The sequence below is a fragment of the Nomascus leucogenys genome, chromosome 1a (assembly GCF_006542625.1).
Source record: "Nomascus leucogenys isolate Asia chromosome 1a, Asia_NLE_v1, whole genome shotgun sequence".
In the NCBI taxonomy this organism is placed as follows: domain Eukaryota; kingdom Metazoa; phylum Chordata; class Mammalia; order Primates; family Hylobatidae; genus Nomascus; species Nomascus leucogenys.
The window spans coordinates 15,344,606-15,357,102 of record NC_044381.1 but is presented as its reverse complement, the minus strand read 5'-3'; the positions used below and the strand labels follow the sequence as shown (position 1 = coordinate 15,357,102).

The 12,497-nt window shown below is 31.7% G+C and overlaps 1 protein-coding gene across 10 annotated transcripts in view; it reads left to right on the top strand.

Moving 5' to 3' along the window:
• Positions 1 to 12,070, top strand: part of ZDHHC21 (zinc finger DHHC-type containing 21) — a 78,525-nt gene extending 66,455 nt beyond the window's left edge. For 8 of the 10 annotated variants that reach the window (XM_030816046.1, XM_030815990.1, XM_030815669.1 and 5 more), the window contains 2 exons: positions 3,472 to 3,515; positions 4,057 to 12,070. In XM_030816046.1, coding sequence (XP_030671906.1) covers positions 3,472 to 3,515; positions 4,057 to 4,189 — 177 coding nt within the window. In that variant the 3' untranslated portion in view covers positions 4,190 to 12,070. Of the gene's footprint in view, positions 1 to 455; positions 1,153 to 3,471; positions 3,516 to 4,056 lie in introns of those variants that run through there. The other 2 variants (XR_004031024.1, XM_030816187.1) reach the window with 2 other exon arrangements.
• Positions 12,071 to 12,497: the final 427 nt, after the last annotated feature.

The window sequence follows — 12,497 nt, the reverse complement described above, 5'->3', positions numbered from 1 at the left end:
TTGTTTTTTATGTCTTACCTAAAAAATCCTTATCCAGGCAATGTCATAAAGCATTTCCTCTGTGTTTTCTTCCAGTAGTTTCACAGGATCAGGTCTTACATTGAAGTTTTTGATCCATTTTGAGTTGATTTTGTGTATAGAACAGTGTTTTAAACTCTACATTACATCACCATAGAGTCATTAGGTAACTATGTGTAGCAGACTTGGAAGCATCAACAAGACCTATAATAATAAAGAATGCAGGGGATAATTGAGGTTAGATTGAACTGTCTTCAAGGAGTCTAATGAAAAGAATTTTCTTACTTTCCTCAGGTCTGCCGTTTGGCAGGTCTAGAAACTCCATTTTGAAATTGTTTTGCAGGGTTAAACAGGTCCAGAGGCAGTGGCTCTTACTTCCAGACTCAAAAGAGATAGTCATATAACAGATTGTTTATTCCTTTATGTGCGATTGTCAGGTGTGCCAAAGGACTCTTCAGCACATTCTTTCTCCTGTATGACAACATATGTGGCAAAGTGTTGCTTGGTGAGAATGAACTCAAAACAGGATGAGTTAGTTGGATGGATTGTATCATCAAGCGCTCTATGCCAAGAGGACTGGGTTCTCAGGTCTGTTAACCAGGAAACCTCTGGTGATAAATTCTTGCTCTTTATCCCACCTCCCTGCAACCTCTCATTTTCCTAACATCAAGCCAAGAGATACCTCTTTCTCCTTTTCTCTTAGGAACCTTCACCCCCATTCCAGGTATAATTTTACTACTTAGGATACAGTTTTAATAGTCAACGTAATTTTTTAGACTAGACCTGAAAAATAATTTCTTATATAAGATCACCCATCAGAAGATAAAATATTAGATAAAATAGGTAGGGCCTGTATTTCTGTTTGTCTTGCTGTTTCTAGTTCATTATTTTAAAGAACATCCAGTTTTTAAAATAGTAAATCATTCTCATGTATCTCTTGGTCGTGTAGACTGAGGAAAGTCTTAGATATTTTGATCGTTATACTGTAATCAAGGTGTAAATATTTATAAATCAAAGTGTTCTCACAGACAACACATAGTAAAAACTTGTTTGTTATCATTCCTGGACAAATGAATTTCTCTGGATAGCTGAGTTTTACATATAACTAAGAACTTATATTTTGTATTTAAACTCCTTGAGGATAATAGCTATCTTACTGGTCCTTTCATGATGAACACTAACTGTGTTGAGTCTTTAATATTGAATGAAGTTATTTGCACCAAAATATTTTAATTATTTTAGTGTTTTTTTTAATGCCAAAAATATATTAAACTTAATTTGACACTTGAGGATAACTTGTGGTTTTTCGTATTCTTCATAGTAGTAACCCCTGTCCTCTTCTAGTTTGCTGTTTCTGTCCTGCTAGTGAATGTGATAACCTAATTTGTATTGCTCTGGGTATGTTACATGTAAGCACCAGTGCAAAAACTTGATGACATGTTTGGTTGCTAAAATACAAATTGTACTTATAACAGTATTCTGGATAGCAGAGTTACAGAGAGATGAGCATTTGCCATTTCTAGAGGAAAAAAATAGCCTATTTTGGCCAGCCTCACAAATCCTACTCATAAAGTAATGGTAAACTTCACATTGTTTGAAAGAATAACCATGCTTATGATGATTTAATAGATAGTATTCTAGTTATTTCCCAAAACAGATTCAAGAAAGGTATCAAAAACACTTGAAAATAAGAGCTTTTTCTGTATGAAATCTAAATCTGAAATCTTTAAAGTTGATTTTTTTAATGCCACAAATAAATCCTTCAGGATTATAAACAAGTTGTAATTTCTGCATAGTAAAAATTGCCCTTAATCTTGGCTGGTGAGAGTAGTCTGACCTTGGATTTGCCTTATGTACCATGGAATAGTTTATAGTTTTTAAGTGTTGTCCACATCTGTGATCTTAGGCCATTCATATGCCTTTCCTAATAGCTATTCTATTTCATCTGTCTCTTTGACTTCTATCTCATCTTTTTCTTTGTACTTTTGCATAAGTTGTTTTAATTGCTTTGGAACAACGTGTTACTATCAAAACTCTAAGAAACCATTAAAATGACTTCACTTACTTCCTTTACAGATGTGGAACCTGAAGCCCAAATTTCCTCTAAGACCCTAATCAGTGTTCTCATATGTTTGTAGACTGTGTTTTCATAAAGTAAGACATTTTGAGGAAATTACAACGGAGCAGAGAAAGGTTAATTATTAATAGAGTTGTCACTGGATACCATTAAGTACAAAGCTTGATAGGAAAACTAATGAATATAGAATATGTAGCTAATCTATAACCTTTTAAAAATTCCTGGAAAATGTGTAAATGAAACTCTGTTATTGGTTATTAGTTATCTTAAAAATAGATCCATTTTCTCTGATTTTCTCTTATATAGGCAAACTGTAGTTATGCAACTATTCATAACGATAATTTAATATTATGAGCTATTAACACCTCTAAAGAATTGTTTTTGAGTGAAGGTGCTGTTTATTAGCATCATTGGAAAAGTTTTACAGCCAAATAAGTTCTTGAGATTTTACTTGTAGCTGCAAGAGTTTGCATGAATAGTACTGCTTAATAAGTCCACCTATGTGTAAACAAAGTGTTCAGGTAAAGTAAGGGATAAAAAGAGGAAAACTTCTCCAGCTTTTGGTGTATTTGAATGAATGTACTCTTTTGCACTGTTTAAAAATATATTTAAAATACAAATAAATATCTAAAAATAAGATTGTGTAATTTGTGTTTTGATTATTTGGCTATTGCTTATAACAATTTGCCAGTCTAATGATAAGTCTTCTGATAACACAAATTAAACCAGCATTTCTGGAAGCAGTCTTCTGTTTGTTGAAATTTTTTTTTACATATTTGTGTTAGAGCCTTACAGAAAGCATACAATTATGGAATTGTATTATGAAAAAAGTTATTTTTCTGCTAAGAAAGAACGCTGGTCAGTTTAGTTTTCAGAATAATAGATGTTGTAATATGGCAAATTCATAGGTAGCCTTGTTGAGTTTTGTTGTTGTTTACAGAAACCTAGAACCAGTAGCACCCTGACTCTTAGGCAGTTTTCTGTTCATTAGTTTCTTTCGTATGTCATTTTAGTATTTATTTTTTAATGCGTATTCACTGACAGTTAAATTGAAAGTAGATTGTAGACTTTCAAAGGAATTGTCAAGGAAGCAAGTGTAATAAAAGGTTATATTTTAATGAAGTGATACTCTCATAATTTTTGTGAGCTTTTTGTATTTGAATAGGGTTTTTTTTGCATAATATAATGTCGATTTTGTTTTTCCAAGGGGATTCCAGCCATGTATGAAAGATAATTTAAAATTCATAATACTCATATATAAACTGTTTAAATCTTTAGAATATTTTCGGAATAAGATTAAAAACATGATAGAATGGAAACAGAATAAAGACTTAATAACTTTGTTACATCTGAATATAATTTTTTATTTTTAATAGGATACAACATCTATTGAAAAGATGTCGAACTGTTGTGAAGATATGTAAGTATAAAACTGAAGTGTATAGTATTATTTAAAAATGGAAAGAACTGGATATATTTGAGAAATATGTGCATATGATAGAAAGATAATATAATGATGGCTTTTTCTTGGTGCCTTGTCTGAGGCCTGTGCTAGACAAGCCTACCGCGGTCTTACAGTAGGGGTTTTCCAGCCATGGTAGGTTTCACACTAAAATGTTGATCATTCTTGTGCCTTGTCTAACTAAAGTAAGTTCAATTATTTGTCCTGAAAGTACATCAAAAGAGATTTGCTACTGTGTTGTTGACACACATTCTGTTAATCCTGAGATTTTCCTCTGCTTCAAAAGTTGCGCTCGGTTGATTGACGACACAGATACAATATCTGCTATCCAGAGTTAAAACTCAGCTGCATGCCATAATGAAAGAAAAGCTGTATTTATGATGCTGGGACACAATTCATCAGAGTCCAGTAATGGATCCCCAGCCAACCTGTATTGTTTTAGCTGACTGAAGTGCACCATGGGAGTGCTGTCTTTCACTAATAATGCTGTCTTCTGTAGATCGAGGCCCCGAAAGCCATGGCAGCAGACCTTCTCAGAAGTTTTTGGCACTCGTTGGAAGATCCTGTGGTTCATTCCTTTCAGGCAGAGGCAACCACTGCGAGTTCCCTACCACTTTGCCAATCATGTCTAAACAGATGGATGGTGGGCACAGATGGGTCCTCCATGCTGGAAATGCGTTACAGGTTTTATGATAATAGAACTATGACAGTCTTCAAGTCAATTAAAATCCACCCACCAATCTTAGGCATCATAATGTGCCCCAGGCTTTATTTTAATAGTGATCTTGATCCTGTTGTGGGACTAATACAAGATCTATATTTAAGTTTTAAAGCATGTTTACTTTCAAATTAGCTTTCCACAGGGATTTCTTGAAATGCTTTTGTTATTAAACTCAAAAGGCAGTGATTAGGATGAAATAATTGTACATAATTTATTTTAGTACTGACAGTGTTACAGATTCTAATTTATGGTAAATTTCAGATGTTTATTTAAAATTTTCACTTTTAAACAGTAACCAAATCTAAATTTATTCAGGTTTTACAGAAGTTGATACACCTTCTTATAGTATAGGTAAATTTTCTTTTTCAAATCCAATTTAAAATAACCTTTCCTTTTAAATGTGCTGCAACATTTTTAAAAATGCAGCAGCATAGGAGTGAACAACAGCAACACAAAACGGGCATTGGTTTCCTAGGAGTGGCTTGCTTGTGTTTTCTTCTTTTTTCTTCACCAAAACCAACATAAAAGTACCACTGAAGTAAAACACCAACTACCTACTTTACTATAAATGAAATGTTAAAATTTTTTTCACAATAATTTTTCAGTTTTCACCATTACTGTTGTAATTATTGATTGTGATTAAAATATTTGCTCCCAGGAGAACTCCTGACCAGTGGGCATGTATTCCTATTTTACCCTAAGATTTTAATGAGCAAAAAGGGGAGAGAATTTGCAATAACTTCACAATTACCTTTTCTAGTGCAGTTATATTAGAATGCATATGTTTTTAAAATGCTAGTATAACTAGATAATATATAATGTACAGTATAAAGAGGAATATTGTGCTTTTGAAAAGAGTATACTTTTTACTTTTATTTACGTACTAGTAGATGTAAAATTTCACATTGAAGGTTTATAGATATTGGCCAACTCATATGGAAATTTTATTTATAGGAAGCTACTACTAAAAAAAGTCACTAACTTTGTGTACCTATAATCCCTAAATTAAAATTTAATTTTAATTGGCTGGCTATAATTTGCATTGAGAGACCTTTTCCTAATAGCTAGTGTTCGGAAGTGACCCTAAAATAAGAAAATATAATGATCTGTGTTTTATCATTAGCCTTATACAAATGTAAATTACTAATAGTGATGTTCTCTTGCAAGGCATAGAACATTTGTATGAAAAGACATTTAGTATGCTTTGAAAAAAACTCAGCTTTTAATTTTTTTCCATTGGAATACTGCAAAACCCATATATCTTTTTAAGAAATTTATGTACTCACAGTATTTCCCTTGAAGAGAAGATTGAAAAAGTCTACTGTTCATGAACCATGCTAATATTTTCCTTTTAGCTAGTTTTGAAAATAAGGAACAATACCTGGGAAATAATTAAGCAGAAGGTTACCATTGTTTTCCAGTTGGCTATACTGTGGTTAGTTCTTTCTGAAATTGTAAATATCTTATAGCATATTCTGAAATAATAGAGTAAGTTCTTCTCAGAGATGTTAATATCATGTTTTTCATGTTCTAATTAGAATACTTTATTACTTACAAACTCAGAAGTGGCAGACGAACATATTTATTGGTACTGAAAAGAGACGTAGTAAATTAAATAGAAGAAATATATTTATAAAGCTTAGTGAAACACGAAATTAGAATGTTCATGTCAGGCAAATGGGTTTGGATTTTGTGCAAGCTAATTTGGCCACATTTGGCCTGGTGACAGAACTGTCTATAAGGAAGTAATATATAGATAATGTAGGTAGATATCAGTTGAATGCCTTATATTGTATACATTCCTTTCAAATAAGGACCTTGAGAAAACAGCAGAGCCAAGTGAAGATCCCCTAAAGAACTTTGTGGCTAGTTTATACTTCATGTAATAGCAGTAGGTACACTGAAAGGTACTGGGCGGGGTCTCTTTCCACGCTGATGATTTGTGTTCTTATTTTTCCTAGATTTACCACTTCTAGGGCATATTCTTTTCCCTCTTCCTCTTTACCTTTCCTGGTCCTGATCCCTCTGTACTCAGTTACCCTAAATTATTAGACTACAAACTAATACACTAGAAAAGCATACACTTATTTTATTTCAATGGCAGAAATGCTATCTATTAGTATATTTACATAAGAATGTATATTAAAGTATATGTATATATACTTATACTGTAACTTTCAGTATTCCCCAGTTAGCGTACCTAACCCTCCTGTGGGTTTTGTTAATTCTTGTTAGACTACTAGAGAAAAACCAACTGGCAGTTTGCTAAGCGTATCTACTGGTGTTCTTTCTGCGCCCTCTTTTGGCTAATTGATGTAATTATACTGGCTCTAAAGATTTACTGCCCCATAAGTAAATAGTATAGCCACATTCTGAACATATCAAAACTACAAACTTAGGAGGAGTGTATGTACAAAAATGTAAAATTTTATGAAAATGAACATGTTTTTATGATGTTATTTCTAGTTCATAAGAATGTGTTGACTGCTTTGCTTCATTTGTGTACATTCCCATTCTTGCTGTCAATCAATCACAAATTTATATCAGATTAGGATAAACTAAGCCATTTTATGTATTTTATTTTAAACCTTATTTTGGCAGAGTAATTCCTTAGAATTGGAAAAGCTGTTACTTTAAAATTACCAATTTATTACAAAACATAGAATGTATTGTAGCTACGAAGACAACCAAGCATTTACTGTGTTTTAATGAATATCTAAAAAACTACATTTAGTTTATTTTACTCAGTTTTGAAATGATTTTTTTACTGGCTCTGTTGCTTTAAAATAACTAAGAGATTAATGATTCTTTGTATAATTTTCCTTTTCTTTTCTTTGTTCTTTTTTTTACATTTCCCAGAGTTATATCTATAGTTTTAGTAACCAATTTATTATGTATTCTGGATAACTATGAAAACAACTAAAGGTGTTGGGCATTAGAAAATAATTGTGAGCAGTAAGATTACTGATGTAATATGTATTTTGAACTGAAGTATTTCTTTATAAACATTCTATTTGATTTTAAGCAAAATGTATGTTAAAGCATGTTTTTACATCAGTAAAGTCATTTGTTGGCCTTCTGGAAATGAAAGGTTTTTACGTAGATACTGTAAGTTACACCTCCTTAACAATCATATTTGTCATTGTTGTTTTCTGCAAACAAAAATGTTTATGGGCTTCATGTAGGCTTAAGATTGTAGGCAAAAATGGACTGAGTTCAGGACCCCTCAAGCAGTAGGCATTCAGTTATAGAGCAGTTGGTACTTTGTAACCCAGACTTATAGTTTAAAAATATCAAGTTAGCTGATGCTTCATTATAATAAAAATACTATTTTGCTTCAGAGTTGTATTAAAAATATTTGTGCTTAACATTAGAAATAGCTGTTTTAAATTGTAGTTAACATATTAACTCTTTTTCAGAAAAAAAGCATACTTTATTTTTAATAATGAAATAGAGAACATAATACGTAATGTTCAGTATAACAGCTGAGTTAAAACATCTGCCAGAATTAACATCAGTGCATTTTTGCCAATACATAGAGCCATTTTTCTCTAAGTATGATGGCTAACGATAACTATCTTTTGTTAGACATTCAAGTCACTCCCATACAAGTAACTAGTTGGTGATATGTTTCACTCCAAAGGGTGTATGTATTCTGAATGCTAATCATGAAGACTTAAGTTAGGACAACACTTCAAACCAGGAAGTGTGAACTGATTTAGATTATAGCCACACAATTTTCTGTGTGTTAGATCATGGGGCAGTTTGAGTGTTTTCACACGTATTGCTATAAAATCACAATGTATCAAGCTCTGGTTTAATATGCCATTAATATTAATTAACAGAGCTGCTAGTCTCTCTCTGGACTTTTCTCTAGTCTCTGCTTCTCTTGCGCTTCCTGTATCAATAGATTACTTAGCCCAAGTTTACCAAGTTTACTAACCTATAGTTACTTTATTGAATAAGTTTCTGACATGACCTCTAATATACAGATATATCTAGAATTTATTTGATAAAATTCACACATACAAACATTGAATAGTTTGCTAATAGATAAAAATATTAGATTTTCATACAACTGTACTACTGCTTTAAAAAGTATAAGTATTGGTAAGTGTAGCAAATAAGCCATGTACATTTAATGTGTTCTACTTGCTAGTATTAACTGTATAATTAATGAATGTGTTATTTAATGCCCAAGTTTGTTAACTTTTATTCTAGAAATCATCCTCTGAATTTATCTATAAATCACAAATTTCATTGTGCTCTATATTTAGTCATTCTCAGTTGAATTCTAGAATATTCCACAGTACAATGTAAGAAAGTATTACAACCAACTTGCTTGAACTATTTTGAACCAATGTTGTAATTCTATATATTAATCAGTATTTAGCATTTCTGCTACTTTTGAGGTGATGATGGTTTAACTTCAGGAAAGTGACTTTTCTGACTTCTTTTATTATCATTGTGCAATTTTTAACGACAAAACTTACTACATCTTTGTCAGTTCTTCAGATGTTGCAATACTGCCTGCTAATTTGAAACAAAAATAACAATGGTATTTAAAAAGTCATTGATATTACTGATATTTTCCGTTATCATTATATTTTTTACTATTATTATGTTCTTTTTGCCTTGTCCACCCTAGAGAATAGGTAAAAATGAGTAGTGAGTATCCAAAAACTTACTAAGATGGAGAGAAGGCTAGATGGTACATGAATAATCAGCATTTCAGCAACAGAGTTGACTGGAGCCAGTTTCTGACATCAGAAAATCTCTTTGCTGTAATCGTTTTAGCCTTTTCTCTTATTTATACCATTTTTATTGGAAGAGTTGTTAGTGCATATAAGCATTTAGTTTGAATTATTTGACTTAAGGAATTTATATTGCTGTTTCTCTTCAGTTGGTCAGATGCCTTCTATAAATATTTTAGTTTTAAATATTATAATTGTGTAGAGTATGATAACTTGAAGTGTTAAAAATAATGTGGAAAATGCAGCTATTTAATGCAGAGGAGAAATGAATAGGTTGACCAAAGTTTGAAAAAACTGGCACCTTTTCTGGAAATCTCTTATTGCAAAGAAAAGATACTGAGTGTGTAGAAAATTTTGTCACCAGAGGAAAAATAAACAATATATAAGGGCAGCTTTCACTTTAACATTTGGGATATTTTGGAGTTCTTGATACCTCGAAGGTCTCCATTTCTATTGGTATTTTGAATATCTGTAACATGTAATGTCGTTCTTATAACAGTTCAACACTGTTTTTTTGGTATTGATAGCTTTATATATAAACAAAGATGTGGACAAAATAACTTAACAGAAGTTGTGGGCTTTTTTGTGGCTTTGCCTGCCTGTTTGACTAAATACAGGGTTTAATTGTTTGCAGGCTATTAACTAAAGGGAAAGCTTACCTGTGTATTGCAAGCTATATATTCTTGCCAGTATGCATTAGATGATCTTTTAACCTACTGGTGCCTGAAGTTAGTGTTTTACAACCTCAACAACTATGAAACATCCTGGTGCTATTCACTTTAGCATTGAGTGACATTTTTAATTCCTGTACCAAAGAGTTAATTTTCTTTTTGGTCAACTGAGTTTTCTTCGCACATCGTTGTGTGTTTATAAAGTAGAATTTAATGTTACTAAGAACAGTTTGATTAACAGATCTTAATTTTTGCATGCTGCTGTGGCACTTTAATGGATTTTAAATGTTTCTCATTTGGATTTTTTTTTAGGTAGGCATGTATGGATTTTAATTTTGTATTTTAATATAGCTTGGCTACTTTAAAAGGTAATTTGATAGGGTGAAATTACAAAAGATAATTGAAGCACTTTTCATAAGTTGTTTTATTTCTGCAACAATGAATAAAAAAAGAACTCTAATTTATATAAATGAACTATATAGCTTATTGGGCACTTTAGTGAATACTGAAACAAAATACTAAAATGAAGAGTTAAGGTTCATTCTCATTACAAATCAAGAGTTCAGCGTGTGTGTGTGTGTGTGTGTGTGCGTGTGTAATCTTTAGTGGCTTTAAAGAATAATATTGCCATTTGTCTACTTTGCAAATAAAGATAACACCTTTTAAATATACGTATGTGTACATATGTGTGTGTAGATATATATTGAGAGAGATACAGAGAGACAGAGAGAGAGAGAGAGAGAGAGAGAGAGAAAGAGATGCTTTCCCAAGAGGAAATGCATATGTACCTTGATTTAAGCAAAACTGATAACGGAAAATTGAAGTTAATGAAAAAAAAGTCTGGATATGGTTACTCACTTTACATAGAAAGTTAGAGTAAGATTTTTAAAACTAATTTTGCTTAGTAGTTAATTTTACAAAAATGAAGAAAAACACCCTTTAAGTGTACTCGTAATTTAAAACACCTTTGAAATGTAATTATCCAAATGTAATGCTGCTATGTATATTTGGGTTCCAAATTTTTGCCTTTAAAACTCTCAAAACACTCAGTGTCCTTACAACTGCAGCTAAAATGGTTAATCATTCTGGCAAGAAGGTGACAGTGTGTGTATTGGAAAAGCAATCACATTTGAAAATATTTTGCATTATTGTTAGCTAAAATCAACCTCTCCTTGAATGTAGATACAATATATGGTTTTGCAGTCAATTCTGAATGGAAAAAAAGGATCAAGTCTGAAATTTATGTGAAATGTGGCTTCAGATCATTTGAACGATATGTAGAAATCTAGATGAACATATCATTAGAGGTGAAAGCAAAATTTGTTTGAAAGCCTAAGGAGATGAAGCAACATTGTCTCTCTCTAATCTGCCAACAATATTCCCTAGATTGTGTTGCCACTGTATTGATTCTGAGTAATTTGGCTTGTTTATGCATGATTTAAATGCATGTGGCTGAATGCAGTAATTTTTCAAGTTATTGAGTAGTAGAGAATTCACCACTATTCACCGTCTCCCAGAGATGAACATATAAAAGAAAAAAATTCTACTTTCATATATGTAAGAATAAAGCAACTAAATGATACAAAAATAAAAACTTCCACCAGAATCAGAGATATTCCGACAAGTGAATTGCGAGTCTAACACGGGAGGACAAAGATGGGCTCTTGCAAGGACAGAGCACACATGGATCATGCTGTATGAGCTCACTTTGTGTCCCTGGAATTAGTGTTTTTTTGTGCATGATCTAACTGGCAAGTTTAATGAATAGCCAAAATCTGTATTATTTTTGAGGCTCCTAAAATTATGTGTGAACCCCAAGTTCTGTCTAGTATTATATCCCTAAAATGCTTTTAATAGTGGTATGTTACAAGTGGCATAAGAAAATCCTGTTTTTAAATTTGTCAGGCATTTTATTATTCAGTGCATAATATGTATAGATCTGAGTGCTGTTTTCCTTGCATTGTCTGTTATTTTTACCTTGTCTTTCCCCTAAGAGAATTTAAAGAAAATCTTCACCAACATTTCTAGTGCTGATGGTAAATAGGAAAATAGTAGTTGAGAGACATAAGAATAGATTGAGAAGAGTGAGTAAAATGGGTGAAAATGACAAGTAGGAACCATGTAGCTGAGATGTATTTGTTTAGATGAAAAGTCGACACTGGTTCTTAATATGAAAATCAAACCATGTATCTAACTTAAGAACAATGTTGTTTTTAATTTATTGTAGTGATTTAGTTTTTTTCACGTAATATTTCTATTTTCTTTGCAGATTGTTTTTAATTTAAATTATGGAATTTTTACTTCTCAAAATGTATTAAGTACTGTATTTTTTGAAATCTTATTTTTAAATAAATATTTTTTAAAAACATAGGACCGTTTTTATCCTCTTACCTTTTTTACTTAGGAAAATTAACCCAAATTGTAGATTTCAGCACTACCAATGTAATAGGTCACTTTTAAAAATTTTATACAATATGGATAATTATTCATGATTACTATCCTTAGGATATTGTTCTACCATAATCACAAAACTCATTAAGTATTCAAAAAGAACTAGGTGTACATACTAGGGTTGAAATTGACAAATGCAATATCTCTAGTTAGGCATATTTATCTTAGAGATGACCCAGATGGCTGGATTCAGTCACCCAATTTATTTAACATTTATTGTGGCAGACACTATTTTATAGAAGTATTTTTTCTTGAGGGGAATAATTTACATACAGTAAAATGCAGAAACTTTAAGTTTACACCTAGGCACTATTTTAGATCTGGCAATATTGAATTAAAGCCT